General features: G+C 56.1%; 1 protein-coding gene across 11 annotated transcripts; it reads right to left on the minus strand.

Moving 5' to 3' along the window:
- Positions 1-200: 200 nt before the first annotated feature.
- Positions 201-20,826, minus strand: PRPF40B (pre-mRNA processing factor 40 homolog B). Of its 11 annotated transcripts, none has more exons than XM_025477552.3 (26): positions 20,677-20,826; positions 14,439-14,519; positions 13,523-13,666; positions 13,148-13,213; positions 12,438-12,465; positions 12,183-12,208; positions 11,942-12,052; positions 11,539-11,659; positions 11,431-11,455; positions 11,002-11,208; positions 10,638-10,767; positions 10,491-10,555; positions 9,824-9,988; positions 9,614-9,722; positions 9,075-9,225; positions 8,216-8,349; positions 7,423-7,537; positions 7,183-7,274; positions 2,879-2,995; positions 2,513-2,650; positions 2,210-2,305; positions 1,929-2,015; positions 1,528-1,705; positions 1,120-1,181; positions 865-1,008; positions 201-760 (listed from the first exon to the last, which is right to left on the minus strand). In XM_025477552.3, the coding sequence occupies exons 1-26, from the start codon at positions 20,677-20,679 to the stop codon at positions 668-670; spliced, it is 2,688 nt and encodes an 895-aa protein (XP_025333337.1). In that variant the 5' UTR covers positions 20,680-20,826; the 3' UTR covers positions 201-667. The 11 variants fall into 11 exon arrangements, with proteins under 11 accessions (XP_025333337.1, XP_048958789.1, XP_025333339.1 ...); XM_049102832.1 differs by lacking the exon at positions 20,677-20,826 and adding an exon at positions 20,045-20,347; XM_025477554.3 differs by lacking the exon at positions 20,677-20,826 and adding an exon at positions 20,022-20,347.
- Between the last annotated feature and the right edge of the window lie 236 nt (positions 20,827-21,062).

Raw genomic sequence — 21,062 nt, forward strand, 5'->3', positions numbered from 1 at the left:
GGACAGAAAGGAGGCCCCAGGGAGCTGCCCTCTGCTTGGGGGAGGTGAGCACAAAAGCCTGGGGAAGGGGAACCCGGCTAGTGGGCTCCCAGCACACAAAGGGCGGCCGGCCTGCCACGAGACACTGGTGCTCTCTGCTGGCCACGCGTACGCCTGCCGGGCCCCCAGCATGCCCCAGCAGTGATGGAGAAGACAAGAGCCACTGGCCATATTATAAATATTATTTAAAAAACAAAACCAAAACAAAACAAAACACGGATACACGGGGTCTCAGGGCTGAAAGAAGGAGTGGCGGGGCCCAAGGCCCCAGGCAGGCAGGAGCAGGCACTGACACTAGAGGCTAAGGACCCCGCCTGTCACCAGCCTGTCGTTCTCCCCTCGAGGCCCCTTCTCGCGTCTTTCCTACTGGCACCACCCCTCCACGTGGCATACCAATCTCCGATCTCCGGTCCGGGGTGAGGGCAGGGACTACACTAGTTGCCTGGGAAGCGGGGGGCCCTTGAACACCACGAGCAACCTTGGGAGGTGCTGGCGGCGGTGTGTCGGGGTGGGGTTACTTGAGGACAGGTGGGCACGGACCAGACCGAGAAAGGAGTCTAGCGCAGGTGGCGAGGGTGACCTAGGCCCCACGGCCCCACACAGACCCGAGGCAGAGCAGCTCGTCGGGTCACTGGTGGTCATCCAGCTGCTGCAGGAGCGTCCGCCGCCGTCTTTCCAGCTCGCCCTCGCTCAGCTCGCTCTCTGACGTGTCCCAGCCCGTCTGGCGGAGCAAAGGCACAGCTCACCCACAGCCTGCCCGGGGGGCCACGGAGGCCTGCCTGGAGGGGGTGCTGACTGGGCTGGGGTCGGGCGCCCGCTTCTCACCTTCTCCTTCTTGATCCCAAAACCTGGGGAACGGTTAGGGACTTCCGCCCGCCGGAGCTCCCTGTCCTTGTCCTGTTCGGGTTCTTTCTCATCACTCTCCTTGCCAGCCTTCTCCTCGGGGTCTGTCTCGCTCTCAGGACTGTTCTGTAAGAGCCCAGAGCCCGCCTGCTCAGTTCCTGTGAAGGACAACCCGGGAGGCGGCTGGAGAGCTCTCAGCACAGCAGGGCCCTGGGCAGAAGGCCCTTCTCTACGCACCGACTTGTGTCTTCTCTTCTTAGTTTTCTTTTTTGGTTTCTTGGCTTTCCGAAGGCCGTGATCTGGAGATAGAGAAAAATGCCCCTAAGTCCCGCGGGAGGAGGGCGGGCTCACTTGTCTCCCTGCTCTCGTCTGCACTCTTCAGACAGGGAACTATCTGAGAAGTCTCCTCAGCCCAGTTCTCCTTCGTCCTCCCAGTTCCTGGCCGGGCAGGGGAGGGGAGGGGAGGGGAGGGCGGGGCAGGGCAGGGCAAAGCCAGACAGGGGAGGGCAGGGCAGGGCAGGGCCGTGCAGGGCACGGCAGGGCAGTTCTTCCTACTGCGGTGGATGCAGGCCTCCCCATCCACTCCACCCCTGGGCCGCTGCCTCCTCGAGGCTGCGTCGACTTCTCCAAATGCCAACGGCTCACCTGATCCAAGGAGGAGGCGAGAAGACGGGGAGCCCCGTCCTCCAAGGGCAGCACCCCCACTTTCAACCGAATCAAGTGAGGACGAGGGCTCAGAGCCTGACTCCGAGGGGTTCCGCCTTCTCCGCTTGGGGGGTCGGAGAGATGGCGGGGGCAGCTCCTCCTCTTCCGACTCGGAGCCCTGGGCAGATCAGCAGATACCTGTCAGCGCACAGGTTCCCTGGCCTCCAGAAGCCCTCAAGTCTGGGAACTGGGGACAGAGAGGAGGATCCAGGGCCACAGGAATTTTCAGATCTCGCTCCAAGGTGAGGTGAGGTGAGGTAGGGAAAAACACAAGAAACGTGACTCCTGTTTCCCGAAGGATCCAGCCACCCCCCTCCCATCGCCTCTGCCCACCAACTCACTGAGGGCGAGCGGGAACGCTTCCGATGGTGCTTCTTGCCCTTTCTGCCGTGCTTCCGGCCTTTGGTGTGAAGGTGCTGGCATTCAGTCTGCAGAGGCAGAGGGAGGGGTGAGGAGGGCACCAGGGCTAGCCACAGGAAGCGCCCTGCACCCGAAAATCTGGTTTCGCCTCCTGTCCAGCGCCACTGCCACACGGCAGGGAAGGGAGAGCCCGACGGGCAGGAGGCCGCACTGGGTGCTCACGAGCTGGGACACGCGTGGGGGGAAGGAAGCCCTGCCTCACCTCCAGTACCTGCAGGAACTCCCGGAAGAGCCGGATCCGCTCCGACTCCAGGGTGATCTGCTCAAAGGCTGAGTCGCACACAAAGCGCTCACGGACCTTGAACGGGAGAGCACTGCTGATCAGACCAGCCCCGGCAAGGCACGGACGCCGCCATGAGCACAGGGCAGGGCTGGGGCAGAGGAAGGAAGGGAGCCGGAGCTGGCCGCGAGCTGCGCCATGACTGGGGCGGGCCCCGGTGGTGGAGAAGCACCGCTGCCCTCAGGACTGAGGGGGTGGTGTGTGGTGCCAGGCTGCGGCCCTGACCTCTTCCCAGGCAGTGCCCAGCTCCAGGGCCGGCACGGCCTGCCTCAGCATGCTCCGGAAGGCAGCCTCCCGGCGCCGCATCCTTCGCGCCTCCTCCTTCTCCCGCTCTCTCTCCCGCGCCTCTGCTTTCTCCAGCAGCTGAGGACAGAAAGCACGCGAGGCAGGGTCACCGGGAGGGCGGGTGTCCAGGCCCCACTCAGGCATGCTGTAGGACATGGGAAGCTGGGGTCTGGGCTCCTGCCGCCATCCCCGGAACGGGGTGAGGAACAGCACACTGGGGCAGTGCGTGAGAAGGAATGGAATGAGACACGGGATGAGTTTAAGAATGGAGCCCTGGCTACAGCCCCGCCCCGCCCGGCCCCTCACACTATTGAAGGTCAGCTTGATGTTGCCTGCGTCCAGCGCAGCAGCCCTCTTGTCAAAGCTTATGACGTGGGCGAAGTCCTCAAAGGCTGTGTTCACCTCCACGCAGAAGCCCCGGTCCTGTGGGCACAGCGGCGCATGAAGCAGGGGCCACTGCGGGCCTGAAGCCTGAAGCCGGCCTCCAGGGCAGGCAGACGGGCAGACTACAGGAAGCTCTAGAATCCCCCAGGCCCCAGAAGAGACCCACAGGACTCAGACGCACTTCTGAAACCAGGTTGTCCTCACCATCTGACGATTGAGCCTCCCACGCCTGCCCTTGGTCTGGACGCACAGGGAGCTGAGGGGGGCACTGGATCACAAGGAGCGCGGGGAGCAGGGTGTGTGCACCACGTCTGCTGACTGACGCCTGAGTTTCTCACAATTAATTCTTTGTTCCTTTGGCTTAAGGCTGGGCCCCACTTGGGCCCTCCTGCTGCTCAGTAACTTCCCCACGTTCTCAGTCAACATCTGCTGGTCCCGTCCTCTGGCTTATTTCGAGTGCTTACTATGGTGCCAGGTACCGTGCTGAGTGTGTCACACACCTGGTCTCTCTCTTAATCCTCAGCATCGAAAATTTAAGCCTAAGTCCTGGCCTCCTAATTTTGTGTGGCAAGAGAAACCAAGGTTCGGAGAGAGGAGAGCACTTGCCCACAGTCTCTCGGTTAATACGCAGTGGACGCAGAACTCTACCCCAGGTCCTTCTAGCAACGAAGCCCACAGTTGGAAGCACTACACCCACAGATCCCGTGGCCCTCAGGTGTACAACTCCAGAACACTATTAAAAACACCTCCGCTTCTCAAAACACCCTGGGCCAGGCTCAGAGCTTGTCCTCTACGCCTCCCAACACCTCAATAAAGCAGAGGCTTAGGGAAGTTACCACACGTGGCCCAAGTCGACCTGGTGAAAAGTGGAGCCACTGGAGTCTGAGTCAGCGGGGGCGGAAGCCCGGTTCCACTCCCCTCCCTCCACACGGCACTAGTTTGCTCTGGCCTTCCCACCCATGGCAGAGCGAGCTCTTCTTTTTTAAGTTCTTACTGTAATGCCAGTTAGTTAACATACAGTGTTGTATTTAAGTTTTCAGATCTGTAATGTGGAGAGCACGCTCTTCTCGTGTATTCCAAGAGCACTTCCTCAACCTACGCTCAGGTTCCTCTCAGACCCACCAGTCTCTGTCAGGGAACCCAAAGCTTCGATCCCACCTCTCCACTGGCTCCTTCCGTCAAGCTCACACCTCGCTTAACTGGGAACATCCCCGTCCCCTCTGTGGTCACCTTCCTCAAGCTAACAACCCATGCTGCTTTTCCTTTGTTTCAAAATCTTTAAATGCAGCTTAAAGGAAAACAAATTAACATGGAGTGAGCCTACTATACGCAAGACGCTTTACAAATATTACCACTTCTCACAACCGTGCGCATACGTTACCCCTATTCTACAGATGAGGAAACGGAGGCTCACACATTATATAACTTGCAGAGATCTCAACCAATAAACACTCTAAGGTCTGTGCTGTAGCCACTCATCCCTCTTTATGGACACGGCTTTCCTAAAAGTGCTCACGTCCCCATAGACAACTCTAAGGGCCCCTTCCTGGTCCCCACTTGACTGGTCCTTGTACCTGGTGCTGCTCACTTCAACTGCCCTCTCGTCTCTCTGACCTCTTTTCCTGCCTCTCTTGCACGTGCTAGTTCCCCGGAGAACAGCACTTGGTCTTTTCCATCTACACTGTCCCTAGCCATCCCAGCCCTCCCTCCATCCTGATTTTCAGACCCATAATAGACTATTTCAAAGAAACTTCTAATTTAGCAGACCCCAAGAGAATTCATTCCCTGTGAGCCACCTCTGTCCCCACCCCCATGGATCTCCCAGGCCAGATCTCCTGGCTTCCAGCTGTTCCAAGTCCAGGGCTCTTTGCATTATCCTATGGGGTGAGAGGCGCCCTCACAGTCTCCCGGGGTAGTGGATGATCACAGGAACTCCTGGGCTCATCAGCCTTCCACAGGCAGGAGCCCAAAAGGGGGAAGAGGTAGGGACCTGTCTAAAGAAGCCCCTTTCTCAGGAGACGTGGAGAGACAGCGAGGACAGGATGCCTACAGGCCTGTCAGCAGGACCAGCCATTCTGTGGCTAAAATGTAAGCATCCAATAAAATTTAGCTCTCCCGGGATTAGATATTTATACTTCACATGGTTATCCTATTTAAAATATGGCATTTGCTTCATATTCCTCCCTGCCCCAGGGTACTTTTCAGACTAATTCCCCAGATAGAATTCCTATTTTTCTCCATCCCTGTTCCTGAATCCTCACAAATGGTACCATCCTCCTCCTCCACCAACTTCAACTCACTCCTCCCTTGCCCTCCATTTCACACACACAAAAATCTGTCCATTCAACTTCTGAGTGACTATCCTCCTGATTTTAAACTTTTTTTTTAACAGCAGAAACATTTTTTCAACAAAAATTCTTATGTAAAACCTCCATATATAAAAGAAAAGCTGCTGTACTGAAAACCAAAGGAAGGAGTATAAAATCCCCTCCTTTCTTGTCCCAAGGCACCCCTGAAGAAACCCGGGGTGTGGGAAGGGTGTCTCAGAAAAATAGAGATGGAGCACCACAGCCCTCCCTCATCCGCTGCCCCTGCTGCCCCTGCCGAGCTCCTCTGCCACCTAGGTTACCTCCTGTCTGGCCTCCTTTCTCCCCTCCTGCACCTCTAACCCGTACCCCAGAGTCCTGCGCTGCTCCAACTTTTCTACCAAAGGGCCCTAATGGCAGGGGAGAGAGCCTGGGGCTGAGTCAGAAGAGGATGGCTCAAGCTCAAAATCAGTTTGAATCACTTGCCAGTAAGACTTTTCAGTGTCCCGAGGCTTTGTCCTACCGCCATCCATCCCCTAGGACACAAGCCCTTGGTCTGAGAGGTGTGACTCTACACTGACCCTGTGCCTCTTCCAAGACATCATCTGACTGTATCATTCCCTGGCTCCCTGTACCTTACAAGATAAAAATCCAAATTTCTTATTTTACCATTCAAGGTATTTTACACATAGGGTTCTACTTCCAAACTGGGGCGTAGGGTTCCAGGGAAACCGAGGAAGCCACGGGACAGTATGGCCTGTCCTACCTAATGGTAAGGAATTTTAAAACACTAAGTTTACATTGAACAGAGAAGTAATATGGTAGTAAGATGCAACACCCAGATCTGTAAGGCAAGACACAAGACTTCTAGAAAAGTAAGTGTTGTGTGTGCAAGTGGGACATTCCTAGCTTTGTTCTCATCCCAGGTACCCAGTTACTCTCCCTTGGAACTAGGTGTGTGCTGGTGGAAAGTAACCCCTTTGTCCAATGAGGAAACTGAGGCTCAGAAAGCTTAAAAAGTCTGCCAGAGGCCACACAGCTAGCAAGTGGTTAAGCGGGCCTCATATCCCGAGCAGCCTGCCCGCACAGCGCTGCCCCTAACTGCGGGGCGTGTCTCCTCCCCAGGGCCTTTGTATGCTCTTCACTTCCACAAACGAATACACTTCCTCTTTGTTTTTTTTCCTTCTGAAACACAAGGCTCTCTCACTGCAATAATCCTTTATCCGCCTCTGATGGACAGAGACTTGGAGAACTCTCTCTCCAGCTTAAGATAAGTCATGTATGTGCCTGAGCTGAGGGAGCCGCTGCCACGCCAGAGCCGTGGCGGGAGCGGTGAGGACAAGGATGGCGTCACAGCCTGAGCCCACTGAATGCCTTGCGAAACCAGCCCAGCTTAAGAAAAGTTGAAGACCCAGATTTTTATGTACAATCTCCTAAGTTCTAAAACGTTAGTGGCCAATTTGGAATTTTGCTAAAATGCTGTACGGGCCAGAAGGAACACGTATCCACAAGCTATCAGTTTGTGATGAGCCATGCCCCTTGCTCCTCAAACCTGCCATGCCCTTCCCACTCCCTTGCTTCTGCTCCTGTCATACCCTGTGCCCACGACCTCCATCCTCCCCCACCTACTTCTTCTTAAAGGCGTAGTTCAAATGTCAATTCTTTTGATTCTTGTCTCTGTAACAGCATTTGCCCCTCTGTGTAATAGGTGTCATGTTTCTATTCCTACTAAGCCATGAGCTCCTTATGGACAGAAATTGTATCTTTCCGTGTCCCAGGAGAACAGCTAGGGATCGTAGTGGATATCTGCTGAAGTGAGCTACAACGCTCCTGCAGAACGGGACTTATCAGGGAGTCCTGTCTAGAGAGTATGCCCTGCACCCAGTCTGCATCCATCCACAACCCTGGGCCTCCCCTCACCTTAAGGATGTCCTTAATGATCTTCTTCTCATCATGGAATCGTGCCTTCAACTCTTCCACATAGAACTTGAACAAGTCCAGAGGGGTGGAGCCTGCGGGGGAGGGAGGGAGGGGGGCCTGGCGGGCGGCAGCTTCCCGAGGCCTGGGGGTAGGGTCGAGGACAGGACCAGGGAGTAGGGGTGTAGAGAGGCTGGCAGGGCAGGAAGCCAGGCCAGAGGAAGGGGAGCCTGGCTGCCTTACCCGGCTGGCCCAGCATGTTGGCAAAGCGGACATCGGTGCTGACCGCTGGGTACAGCTCCATCCAGGTGGACATAGAGTGCAGCTGCCCTGTCTCGTGCAGCTCGTCCAGGAAGGTCTGAGCAGAGAGAGGCCAGTTATAGGGCTAGTGAGACACGGAGAGGGGCCAGCCAGAGACTGGGGAGGAGGAGAGGGGATGGATGGGAGAGGGAGGCCGGGACAATTCAGACTGAGGAAACGCAGGCAAAGGAGGCAGAGATGAAGAGATGTAGATGGGGAGGCAGAGAGCAGTGAAAACAGAGAGAATGCAAATACAGAGAAGGATAGACTCAAACGAGACAAGGAGCAGAAAAACAGAAACTTGTCTGCAGCCTGTCCTTCCTGTGGTTTGCTCTCAGCTTCCCAATGTGTTCCGGCTAAGAACCCCCACCATATCACCTCTGCCGCCACCTCCAAGCTGTGTGTGCTGCAGGATGAGCTAGCTCTGCCTATCGAGCTCCCCGCAGAAGGGAAATGAACTCGGCTAAGCTCCTAAGCTGTGCCTTTAGGGTGCTCTCTGCTGGCAGTTTCTGGGTGGTGCATACATACAGCCTCCCTAGAGGAGCTTGGCCCAGAGTTGAGGGGACACAGCAGGAGCTGCAGGCACAGAGCGACCTTGTGGAGGAAGCACACGACTGGGCAGAGACAGAGCACAAACGGCCTAGCTAAGAGGAGGCAGGGCGCCAGGGCCCAGGCAAAGAGGTCACGGTCTGGCGCGAAGCTGAGCTCCTATCCAGCGGGCGGGTGACAAAGGTACCTGGAAGGCCTCCCGGTTCTTGCGTTGCTGACGCCGCTCCCGAAGGCGGGCTCGCTCCCGCTCCTCCTCCTCCTCCCTCTCCAAAGCTCGGATGTGCTCCTCAAAGCAGATCAGTGCATCTTCCTTGTCCATGTCTAAGCACAGGGAAGAGGCTCAGCTGGCACCACATCGGTGGGACACCCTCCCTCCCAGACCCTGGCACCCCTACTGTTCAAGGATGCTGCCTCAGTAGGTGCCAGGGTCACCCAGAGTGGTGGAGCCAGAGGAGCAGAGGCCTCTGTGGGAGAGGAGACTGGAATGGTGGTTCTGGAGGAGGGTTCATTAATGTACGAGAAAAAAAATTAGCAAGTATTCAGCCCCTGTGAATTCACTTACTGGAAGTAATCTTATGAAACCAATAATCTTGCGATCTGAAATTTTATGTTCTATGGAATCAATCCGGCTTTGATGAAGGTTCCAAAGGTAAATTTCTGATTTGTCAGTGACTACAGGCCAACAACAGCTCATCAGAACACACGTGACCAGCTGTGGTCCATAGCACCACAACAATTTAAGACCATATTCAGATGAGTTCTAAAAATCATCCTTCTCTCCTGGTCATCTGACACCTATCCCAGAGCTCTTCCTCCAAGGACACAACGTCCAGGTCAACAGTGGACCCCAGAGGGAGGAAGAGGGTACCCCAGCGTTCTGGGATCACCAGAGTCTGGAGAGATACAGGGATTGAGTGAGTGCTGAGGACCCTTGGATGTCCAGGAGGGCAGGAAGTGCAGAGGGGAGCGGTATGAGGCAGGCTCCGGGGCCCCAGGTCAATGAGGAAAGGGGAAGGGACAGGCAGGAGTGGAGAACCCGGGCTTACTCTGCAGCTGGTGGTCCTGAGCAAAGCTGGGGTTATCCATGAGGTACTGCTGGGCCTGGGACCATGTAGTTTGGAAGTTGACACTACTCATCCCATCCAGGATGCTCTTCAGGGCCTGGATGTTGCGGCGCCGGAGCTGCTTGGCTTGTTCCTGAGGAGCCACAGTGTGAGGGTCAGGGTGAGGTAGGGCAGGTCAGAGATGAAATTCAAGTGGGCCTGGGCAGAGGAGCATTTGGGGCAAGGCAGGTAGCTAGGTGAACCCTAGGAAGACCAGACTCAAGACCTTCACATCCCTGGAAGGGGGAAGGAGCACCGGCTCCAGACCAACCCCGTACAGATGCCTTCCTGCCCTCCCACACCCAGGTTGCAGGCCCAGCGCAGAGATGGGCGGGGGGGATGTGCAAGTGCCACGCCAGCTTCCCAGGAAGGAGCTGAGGGCCTGGAGAAGTGGGGAAGTGAATGGCCGGGGTCCACAGGGATGCAAAGATACGAAGACTCTAAAGTGAGACGGGTTGACTGATCCAGCCAGTGACTGTTACCTTCTCCTTCTTTGCCAGGAAGAAGAGGACATCATCATAAACCTCTTTTCGATCCCTCTCAGGGACCACAGCCCACACCTCCAGCTCCCCAAAGGTCTGTTCTGCTCGCCTGTGGAGCATATGGGCTGTGGGTAGGCAGGCAGGGGACAGAGACCCTGGGCCCGTGCGTTCTTGGGGTTCCCAGGCCCCGCCCCAGCCCGGCCCCCTGACCGGTAGCGGGTGGTGGAGGTCATGCGTTCGTGCTGCTCCAGGAAATGCTGCAAGGTCTGCTTGGCCTCCTTGGCCCTTAGCCGGGCCTCTTCCTTCTCCTCCTTCTCCCGCTGCGCCTTGTAGGCATTGAATGCCTGCTTTTTCTCACTCAGTTTGGGCAAGGCACTGGGGTGGAGAGGGTGGGAGCAGGGTGGGGGCAGAGGAGTCAGCCTGAACCACCCCGCACAGCCCACCGAGCAGGGTCGAGGTACACAGAACTGAGTGAGGGGTCCATGCACGGGCACAGCAGGCTGCAGGGAGGCGAGACGCGTCTCTGGGATGAGGCAGTGAGGGGAAGACACTGCTAACGCTGGGCCCTTTTGCTCTGGGATTCTCAAGGTGCAGTCAGGCCTCCACCCTATCCAGCCCCCTCAACCCCAATTAATTCAATTCGAATCAATTCAATTCAACAAGCATTTATTGAAGGTCTCATGTCAGACACCTTTCCCCCCCTCCTCCTGGAGGCCCTCCAGCTTCTCCTTCCCCTGCATCCTTGCCCTTCTATCACTCTCCTGACTCGGGTCCCCTTGGGGCCAGAGTGTTGAGCTGGGGCTTCTCAGGGAGGCCCTGGCCCAGCTGCTCTCACACACGCGGTCTGGAGGGCCTGGCTCCCTCTGCCCAGGCCTACCTGTAACGGGGGTCGGTGACCACCATCTTCATGGCCTGTTCCCACGAGGCATTGGAGGGGACAGCCTAGAACGGAGCAGGCAGGGGTCATGGGGCCTGCCCCCCTCCAGCCCCCTCCAGGCCTACCCTGGGAGCCCCACCCCCGCACCTTGTCCCTCAGCAGCTCCTTGAAGGCCTGCTTTGCCTTCTCCCGGTTGCTCCAACTGAGGCCAGACCTCTCTGGTTCTGGCTTTGATTCCTCTTCCTCCTGCTGTGGTGGCTGATGCTGTCCAGCAGCACTGGGGGGCAAAGGGGGCTCAGCCACAGCGCCTCCCAGTCCCCACAGCTTTCAGTGCCCTATGTGATCAGGGGTAGGCCACCCTCTCCTGGCTCCCCAAAGCAGCCCTCTCCTGCCCTGCAGAGGCCAGGCCCAGATCTTCACACCCTTCCCCACAGGCCTGGCAGAAGTCAAGGGTGGAACCAGGCTGGGAGCTCGAGGTCCGCATTTGGAATGCCTCGGGGGCAGCCCTCACCTGCTGGGGCCCTCCTCCGGCTGCTGCAGAAACCCCTGCTCCACAGGCTGGGCAGCCTCTGACATATCGCAATCTTCACTCCCACCTGGCTCAGGCTCTAGAAGGCCCAGGGGCAGAGGGGTGGGGCCAGGCGGCCCAGGCGGGGGCTCAGGCTGGGGCTGAGGTGGCTGCGGCTGCAGTATCTGGGGCTGCTGCTGCTGCTGTTTCCTGCAGGTGGGCCGGAAGGGCAGTGTCCAGGAGTGGAGCAGAGAGGGGACAGCCAGGGGACAGCTGGTCTCTCGATCCTGCGAAGGACTGCGGCCAGAGCAGACCACTCCACGAGGAAACTGAGAGCTGGCTTGTCCACTGAGCAGGGATCACGCAGAGAGGGTCTGCTCCCACCCCTCAGGTGGCCCCAAGTACAGGTGGACAGACGGGCGAGTCACTCACCCTGCAGCCTCTTGTTTGACTAAAGCTGCAATGGGAAAAGATACCATGGTCACAGGGGGGCCAGAGCCACCCCCCAGAACCACAGCCCAGACCCCACCTCCTCCTCACCCTCCAGGTCATCCAGGTCCTTGGGCCGGGTCCAGCGAGACTCCTTACTCTGGTTGTTATAGTAGTAAGGTTTGCCCGTGTCTGACTTGTACTCTTTCCAGGGACACTGGGACAGCAGCAACTGCAAGAGGTTGGGTCAGAGGATGTCAGTTGGCTGGGCACGCCCTTTAGCTACAGCTGGGGGAGCTCAGGGGATCCAGTGAGTAGGGAGTTGTTAGCTACCACCTGGCCTGGCTCAACAAGGGGGAAAGGAGACTTCCTGAGATCCTAGGGAGGCTGGGGGAGTGGTCAGGGATCTTGGGATCAGAGGAACCATGTGTGTGGTTAAAGACTCAGGGGGAGGCCAAGGACTTGGAAGGGACGGGGCAGCCGAAAGGAAGGGCCAGAAAGCCCCGCTCAGGACCTCTGCCTTGGACTTGAGCACGCTGGGCTTCTCCCACACGGACTGCTTGTCGTCAGCATTGTAGTAGTAGATGCGCCCGTCAGGGGCCACATGCTCACTCCACAGGGCCCTCTGGGGAGGGCACAGAACGGTGGTCAAGGCCCCTTCCCCAGAGCTTCTCCTCCTTACCCCAAAGATTGAACCGTCAGCCCCCCAACTTCCAGCTTTTCTACCCAGAGACCCCTGAGCTAGAAGAACTCACCGGAGGGCCTGTCCCAGCCACAGCAGCTAGAAAAGAAGCCAAGGGAAACATTAAGTCCTTGCCCCGACCCCCATCTTATCCCACCTATTCCTCCCCTACTCCATCCCCATTAAATATCCCCTGGTCCCATCAACATCCCAGGCTCCCTGGCATCCCAACAGGCATGATCCAGGGTGGGCTCTAGTCCATGGTCCCCTCTCCCCTGTACCCCCCCAACCTCCGAGCCTGGGGGGAGCAGACCCCCAGAAGACTCACAGCTGGCTGTGTCCGCACCCGGAGCCGTCTGCCGAAGAAAGAGGAGGGGGAAGGGTTGGGGCCAAGCCCAGTGGCCCCCAGGACCCAGGCCATGGGGGATGAAGAAGCAGGCCAGGCCAGGATCCATGTGTCCTGCTCCCAGGGACCTCTGCTCCCTAACAGGCATCCCCCACCCTCTGGGGCTGTGGCTAGAGGATCCTAGGGGGAACTGCACAGCAGCTCCGTTCTCGGTTTGCCTCAAGTGAGAGTATTTTGTGGAGTCAACCTCCAAGGCCCCTCTTCCACAGTGGATGCCAAATGCTACATCCTACCCAGACTCTACTACACTGAGCAACGGCACAGGAAGGCACGGGGAGACCCGCGGGTGCTGTTGCTACCTCCAGAGACAAAGAAGTGACGAGGGAACTGTATTCAAGTGTCTGCAGTGCTGGCTCTGCAAGGGTAAGCAGTGTACCATGAACGTGTTCCTTAAGGGAGCTGGGCCCAGTGAAGAGTAACAAGAGAGAATGTACATGCCTTTGGGAAGGAGTGAGAAACTCAAAGAGTGGAGCATGTGGCTGGAGAGGAGGACTTGAGTGTGGGGAGGCGCTGCCAGGCCCAGGATGCATCCGATGACAAGAGGGAAAGAATGGAGGCCATATCCCTGTACTCCAAGTCAGACCCACAGGGCTGCAGGGCACAGCCTGCTTCCTGCCGGCCCCAGTGCTTACCGCTGCGGTGACAGGCACCGCTGGCATCAGCATTCCTGGCATCATGGGAGGTACCATTCCTGGTATCTAGGGATACAAAGAACACAAAAAACAGCTACTAAAGTGAGAGCAGGTGCAAGCAAGGCAGGCTCCGGAGAGATCCCGCTGGGGGCCATGAGCTACACACGGGCACCCCCTCAGACAATCCCCAGGCTCTGGGCACTCAGGCTAGCAGGAGAACGTCCTCTAGTCATTCAGCAGTCGAATCTGCATGGGCCGAGCCAAGCGCGGCCCTTCTCTCCCTACTTTTTCAAGTCCAGATGCCCACTCTCACCTCCGCCCCCCCCACTGGACACCCGGGGTTTTCTGTGGCACTACTGGAGGAGAGAGGATTACCTGCGTGAGTGGCGGTGGTGCCCCCATTGGTGGAAGCATTGGGGGCATGATGCCGGGGGGCATCGGGGGGATGGCTGGTGGTCTCTGACTCATGGGGGGCAGTCCCATCGGAGGAAAGGGTGGGGGGATTCCTGGAGGAGGCATCTGAAAGTGAGGAAAGGAAGGGATACTGAGCAGGGAAGACACGATCTTAGACTGCCAGGGAACACCCGCCTGTCTCCCGCCCTTTTCAGCCCTCCACTCCAGTTCTGAGGCAATTCCAAGGCTTCAGTTCGAGAAGCACAAAGCATGAAACTGCCTGCTCCTCACCACTGAGAGAGATGGGGGGAGGGGCGGGCTTCTGGGTCTAACAGGCAAGCACACCGCTTCTTCAGACGTAGGGAAGGGAGAGGGAAAAGTCTAAGTGCCACCACCAGACTGTGGCTGGAAGGCTCCATCTCTTCAGCGACTCTCCCCAAAGAGGCCCCTCAGAGGCAGGGCCAGAAGGCAGCATCCCAGGTACCCAAATGCCCCAGTCCCCTGCCTCCCATCCCTTTTGCTCCAACTCGATGACCACCAGCTGCTATGTCAGCCTGACTTCTGTGGCACTTTGAAAGCACAGAGAAGGAGTAGTGAAAGAGACAGGCGGCCCCACCATGCCCTCACACTAGCAGGGTCTTTTCCCTTCCACTTCTCCTACCCCAGCCCCAATGTATCCCAAGGATGAAAAGACAAAGGGGGAGCTGTCAACTTTATGGACTGGGAGCAGCAGCTCCTCCCACCCCAATGCCCAAGCAACACCACCCCTTTTCCAAGGGCAGTAGAGGGGGCGTTACACAAAACCGTGCTGGCGATGCAGCAGTGCTAGGGACTGGGAAGTGGGGGGGGGGGGGTGCAGGCTGGAAAAGCCAAGCCCAGGGAAAGACATAAAACTTACGAAGGGTGGTGGCATCATGGGGGGCCCCGGTGGGAAGGGGGCAGGCGCTGCTGGGGGCCGGGGACCAGAATCGGGAACCGACTGTTGAGGGAGAGAAAAGTCATAGGACCCAGGATGGGCAAAGAGATGGGCTTTTGCAGAAGGGAAGCAGAGCGGTGAGGATGAAAAAGGAGCACAAAGTTCAGAGGAAGGGTCTCCTGGCCCAGTTTCCTGCCCATGCCCAGCTCCGAGTGAGCCCTGGCTAGGTCTGCTCTCTTCCACCATCCGAGAGCCAGCCAGCCGTGCCCCTTCGGTGTTGTCTTTATCTTGCCAAAGCCACAGAAAAGATGGAGGCGGCTGTACCACAGGCACAGTCTGGCTCTTGCTGAGGCTTTTCATCCATTCTCCCATCTGTGGGCAAGGCTGTACTTCCCTCAAACCTTCAACAGAGGTCTCTCATTCCCAAAGCAGACCTCTTGTCCCATCCCCCTCCCTGAATTCACCCGGTTAGATTCAACCCCAAAGCTCTCTAAACCTAGTCACCAAGTCTGCTTAAGCACTAGCCTTGCTCTCTCTTCACTGTGGGGAGGGCTCCCCACAACTCACTCGCTCACTCTTTGACACCTCCCACTCCCCATCATCCCCTCCTCTACAGTTCTACTGCCCCGCCCCTACAGATCCCGAACTCCTCTCCCTGAGGCAGAGACTATGAACAGCCTAGATCTCCGGGTCCTCCGCCTACTGGCTGCCACATCCCATTCCTCAGCTGTTGGCTTCAATACCGCTCGCTCCACCAAGCCTTCTGACTGGTGAATTTATTCTCTAATTCTCTTCTTAGTTTCCTGGTGTATAGTTTCATAATTATTACACTTCCCCTTACTAACATGTCATAACGTTTCATGAGGACAAGGATCGTGTATGACTTGTTGAAAGTTGGACTCCTAGTACCTGCCACGGTGTCTGGCACATAATGGGTACTCAATAAATATTGAATGAATGCAAGAAGGAACAAATGGAGGAACAAACACTCACAATTCTAAAATTTCACCCTATAGATATAGCCCCACATGGTCAAAATGATGTGTATACGTTTCCATTCCAGCATCGTCGTAAAAACAGAAGACTGGAATCAGCCTAAATATCCATCACTAACTAACTATGAAAATTACACACAAATAGAAAATGGAATACTATGTAGTCAAAAAATGAAGAAGCTTGTCTTGATAGGAGCAATCTCTAAGATACATTAACGAGTGGAAAAAATGCAAAGTACAGCAAAGTGGGATCATTTGTATGAAAACTGGAGAAAAGATGACATACAAGACAGAAACCAGCAGCAGGGGGGCTGAGGTGGGGAGACTTCACACTGTACGTATGCCCTTTTGTAACCTTTGAATATGCATCCACGTGACTATATTACCCATTCAAAAAAAAAAAAAACAAACACTTTTCAAGTGAACTAAGGCTTGGAGATGTAGCTAAAAAGCCCTGCCTTTCCTCCTTTTTGCATGAAGGCTAGGGGGTGTTAGGGAGTTCTAGGGAAAGGTGGTAGGTGGCTAAAGAGAAGTTGCCCAATTTCCCTACTTCCCCAATGACCCCTGTGCTGAGAAGGCTCAGCATGTGAAGATGCTTTCTAATCTGTACCTCTAGTAATATCTGTCCTTCCTCTTTTCCCACCCATCTTCTCCTAAGGAGAGAAGTGGAGAAGCCACATTATTCCACCTTGAATCACCTTTCTCAGTGTTCAACTACTCTGGCCCCGTATTCAGACCTGCTCCTGCCCCAAGTCTGTCCGCGGCATGGAAAGTCAGAAGTTCATCAATATGGGAGGAAACCCAATTCTCTGGGCCACACTTAATCACCTCAAGCTGCCTCAGGATCCTCTCTGACCTCCCAGATGCTACATAACCATCTTTGTTTGGGTCCTGCCAGGATCCAGAGTTGCCTATCTGAGACTGGCACCACCGTCCATACGGCTGTCTAAGATAGAAACCCGTGAGTCATTCTCCACACCTCCCTCTTCCCTGTCAATATGTCACCGAGTCCTGCTAATTGTACCGCGTACACATTTCTTGAATCTGTCCACTTCTCTCCATTTCCTCCGCCATCCCCCCACCCCTCTTGTTTTCATCTGACCTTCTGTGGTAGTCTCCCCTCATCCACAAGCTCATCAAAATGCACCTCAGACCACGTTACTCCACGCTTAAAATTCTTCGATGGCTCCCACTGCTCTTAGGGTAGAGACCAAAACTCCTCCCCAAGACCTGGAAGGCTGTGGGAAATTTGCTTCCCAACTGCTTTGCCAGCCTCATCCCTGCTGAGTTTCTGGGTCTGTGCTCCAGCCACGCTCACCTCCTCTCGGTTCCCCGACATCAGGCATGCATCTGTGCCTGGCACCACTTCCTGCCAACGCCACACACCTAGCCTACAGGTCTCACGTCTGCCAGTCATCGCTTCCTCAGCAAAGGCTTCCTCCCAATGCAGTGGTCTAGGCTGTACCATGCACGCTCCCCTCTAGCAATTACCCACTGGAATTTTAGTTACTTGCACAATGTTGACGGTCCTGTTATTTTATGTGGCCGCTAATAAAAAACAAATGCTCCCACTTAAACTATGATACTCCACTGATTTTAAGATGTATCTTGACAAAAAAATTTAAAATGTGAGTGGAATCAATGAATTACCTGCTGCCTCCACTAGACCTTAAACTTTAAGCGGTGGGGATCTTGCCTGTTTTGGCTCACGCTGCTGTCCTATCCCCGGTGTATTTTCCTCACTGCCCCCAACTGCAACAGAGAAGGTGTTAGTATTTGTTGACTTAATGGTCTCGCAGGTCCCACAAAAACACAGCCCTTGGTAAGGCCTAGGAGTTATTCAGGGAACAAAGAATGTCGAGCTGGAGGGGACTCTGGCAACCACCCACGGCAGTCCCTTTCTCCGATGAGAAAACTAAGGGGAATTATCAGGCCCCGGCTCCACCATGGTCAGCGCCAGGACTGGCTCTAATCTACCCCTTCAGTATAGTCCGGCAGGAAGCAGGTCTGTTCTTTCACTCTCACATATTCCCCACCACCCATGTGCTTAAGTCAGAAAGGATCCAACCCTTCCTTGAGAACTCCCTATTGCTCGCCTTACAGAATCTCACCTAACAAAGTCTCAATATTAGGTGAGCCGCTCTTCTTGGCTCAGTCTGATTAAATGGCTTCCCTCCTCTCTGCACAGCAATTGTTAGGTTATGCCATGTGTTTCTCTTATTCCACTTTGTCTCTCACTTTGCTCAAGATGAGTCAATATTCCCCCCCTTCAGACTACCTTTATGATTATCCTCCACACATACACATACTCCTACCTCCTTGTGTCCCCAGGATAAATGCTGCACTACTTGGCACTGCTGACACACTACTCTGTGGATGCTGCTGGGTGTTTCCCACAGGACCGCTTGTCTCCCTACTCAGGAGGACATTTCTCTATATTCAGGGATTATGTTTTCTCCTTTTGAGCCTCCTCTTGAATGTCTAATCAGGGCCCTGCATGCAAAGTGCTGTGGTAAAATGCAGACTCATCCTTAACCTTATTAGATTTTTGCATACTGGAGTATCCTAAAACAGGCAAATGCGTGCATCTATACACATGTGCCTGGGTACATTCGTATAAATTATCTGGGTAAAGGTGGCCTGTGATGAGACAGACAGCTTGGCTATCTGTACGGCTGGGGAAAGGGAACTAGAATCAAATACTGGCATGGAAAAGCCTAAATAATAAAAAAAAACTGTATATGACCATCTTTAACTTGGCCTATGTGCTGCCAAAGCGAGCACTGACCATCTTTAACTTGGAATGGAGACCGCTGGCCAGGATCCAGAGGCTGGACTGTTTTGGACAGTTCCCACAGAGGACAGAGCAATGGAATGAACATAAATTACCGTGAAACTTCCACAGCCCTCCCTTTGCTGAGCTTCCCCTGTGCAACGTGTATACTTTTCTTCCTGGAACACCCCTGCCCCTATCTCACTTGCAGCAGTGTCTGGAAAGCTTTGGGGCGAGACTGAAGTAACACATGTGACAAAGGGATATAGGAAAGGGGACTCAAAGAACAGATCCTGTGTCTTCTCTGGAACAAAAACACATCTCTGGGTTGGAGAGAGACGAAGAGACAATTGATCATCTGACCATCATGTGTTCACCTGGGCCACTGGAAGGACAGCCTCCCCTCCCGAAGGTGCAATCAATTTTTCTCAGCCTTCACATCTAAGTGGCATGTCAGAACTAAAGATTCAGACGAAAGAGGGATCCCTGGGTGGCGCAGCGGTTTGGTGCCTGCCTTTGGCCCAGGGCGCGATCCTGGAGACCCGGGATCGAATCCCACGTCAGGCTCCCGGTGCATGGAGCCTGCTTCTCCCTCTGCCTGTGTCTCTGCCTCTCTCTCTCTCTGTAACTATCATAAATAAATAAAAATTAATAAAAAAAAAAAAAGATTCAGACGAAAGAATAAAATGGGAAAAGAACAAGAATGGAGAGATGAGAGGGGGAGCATGGAAAGAGAGAACAGCTAACAACTAATATTTATTGAGTGCTTATTATGGGCCAGAAATCATGCCAAACATTCATTTAATCCTTGCAACCATCTCAAAGCTTATTACTGTCCCCATTTTATAAATTAAGAAACTGAGGTTCAGAGAAATTAGGTACTTGACCAATGTTCCAAGAAGGTTCTAAAGGATTAAAGGGCAGAGGCGGGTTTGGAATCCACGCAGCCTGACGCCCTAAGCCTGTGCTTTCAACTCCTCCACAAAGCTGTCTCTCAGCGAGGATGGTGGTGCCACAGCTATTCCTTACGGATTGGTGCTCCTGTTTTCTTGTCACCCCAATCCACACACAATCCTGAAATCCTCCAAGTGATTCCAAGGATGGCCCGGTCTGACTCACTCCCTAAAGGGATCTGTGTCCGAAAATGAAAACTGGAAGGCACACCTCTCAGAAAGAGTACCTATCATCAAAAAGAAAAACACCGTGGAGGCCAGAAGACCAGCCGATTACCCTGCGGTCTACCTTCACCTGCCGCAGGTGACCCAAAGAGGCCCAGCCCTTCCGTTTTCAAGACCAATCCTAGTCCCCCCTCCTCCACACCTGCCTTCCTATAGTCATCCTACTCCCCCAAAGATACTGGCTGTCTTACTAGAAAATAGCTTCCACTGCTTCTCTCTGGTCCTGCCATCTCCTCAGGATGAAGACCTCATTCTGGTCTTCATTTACTTGGGGTAGGTCTCTTCCTCCTCCGCCACGTCCAGGGTTCTCCCTTCCCTCCAATAGGATTCCAGAGGCGCTGGCTAGCCCGCTGGAGGCTTTGTGCCGACCATCCCCCACCTCCCTGGGGATTTTCTGCGGCCCCAGCCGGGAGGCCTCGCCTCCATCTTCAGCCTGCTTTGCCTTGCTTGCCCACACCCGAGAACCCATTCTCCTGCACTCTTTCCTCAAGAACCACCCCATTCCGAAGCTCGAAAAGATCTGGGCTATCATTCTCACACATTTTCCTTGTGGGTTTTTTGTTTTTTTGTTTTTTAAACCAATGGGAAATCTGAGGCCCCAAGAAAGGTAGTGACTTGCCCAAGGTCACACGGAGTAGTTACACGGCGTGTTGGCGGCAGAGCCAGGGTTGGGACCAAGGGTCCTCTGCTTTCTCATTTCTTGGGACTATCCAGCACGAGGTGGGGGCCGAAGCCTCTCTTTCCTCAGGAGACAATGCCCCCTCCTCACCTCAGGAGACAATGCGAGGGAAATGGAGGAGGAGGTCCCCAGGGGGTTGTAGGAGGTATCCAGGGCTTCCGAAGGAAGCAAACGCTGGGGCCGGGGAGGGGCGTGTTGCACGCCGAACACCCTAGAAGGGGGACTGCGGCCCCCGGCTCTCCCCCGGTCCCTCGGTTCCCACATGCCCGCCCCCTCTCCTTTGCCGACCTTTCTCCACAAACCCACCAGGTCTCCTTCCCCTCCTCCTCCTCACCCCGTCCCGCAACTCCCGCTCCCCTCACCCCCCGCTCCCCCACCCCCGCCATCCTCCATCATGGCCTCCCCGCCCCTTCTCCCCCAAATCCCCGCTCCCCTCCCCCTCCCGGGCTCCTTTCCCTCACGCCTCAGGCCCCTCGCCCTCCCCCGGGGTCCCGGGGACCCCCGGCGGCCTCCCCGCCCCCCCGGCCCCGGCCCGGGCCGCCGGGGGCGCTGTGGGACCGCCCCGGGCCCCTCCACCCCCGCGCGGGGACGTTACCATGCCAGAGCCTCCGAGCAGCTGGGCCGGCTCGGCCCACCCGCCAGTAAGAGCCGCTCTGATTGGCCGGGCCGCAGCCGGGAGGGCGGGGCCGGTGGGGGGTCGCACCCCTTGGTGGCCGGGGCCCCGGTCGCGCCCGCGGACCAGCCCGGCCCTGCACCGGCCCCGAGCGCCCGGCCCGGCCCCGCCCCCGGCGCGGAGAGCCAGGCCCCGCCCCCGCGCCGCCAGGTCCGGGGCCCGCCCACGGGGGGCGGGGCGCCGCGGGCTCCGGACGCGCGGCCCGAGGCGCTGGAGCGCGCGCCGGCGGCTGCCCCGCTTCCCGCCCTGCCCGCCGGCCGCCGCCGGACCCGGGCCCGCCGCTCGCTCCCGGCACCGGGGGCTGGACC

This window comes from Canis lupus, chromosome 27 (genome assembly GCF_003254725.2).
Source record: "Canis lupus dingo isolate Sandy chromosome 27, ASM325472v2, whole genome shotgun sequence".
Classification (NCBI taxonomy): domain Eukaryota; kingdom Metazoa; phylum Chordata; class Mammalia; order Carnivora; family Canidae; genus Canis; species Canis lupus.

What these genes read in the sequence shown, in the direction of transcription:
- PRPF40B (XM_025477548.3), bottom strand. Translation starts at nt 19,632, where the DNA reads ATGGCAGGACCAGAGAGAAGCAGTGGAAGCTATTTTCTA. An exon ending in AGGAGCTGCTGAGGGACAAG is followed by an intron (nt 10,556 to 10,637) that starts GTGCGGGGGTGG and finishes GCTCCGTTCTAG; the next exon opens with GCTGTCCCCTCCAATGCCTC. An exon ending in ACCTCCACCACCCGCTACCG is followed by an intron (nt 9,723 to 9,823) that starts GTCAGGGGGCCG and finishes TATGCTCCACAG; the next exon opens with GCGAGCAGAACAGACCTTTG.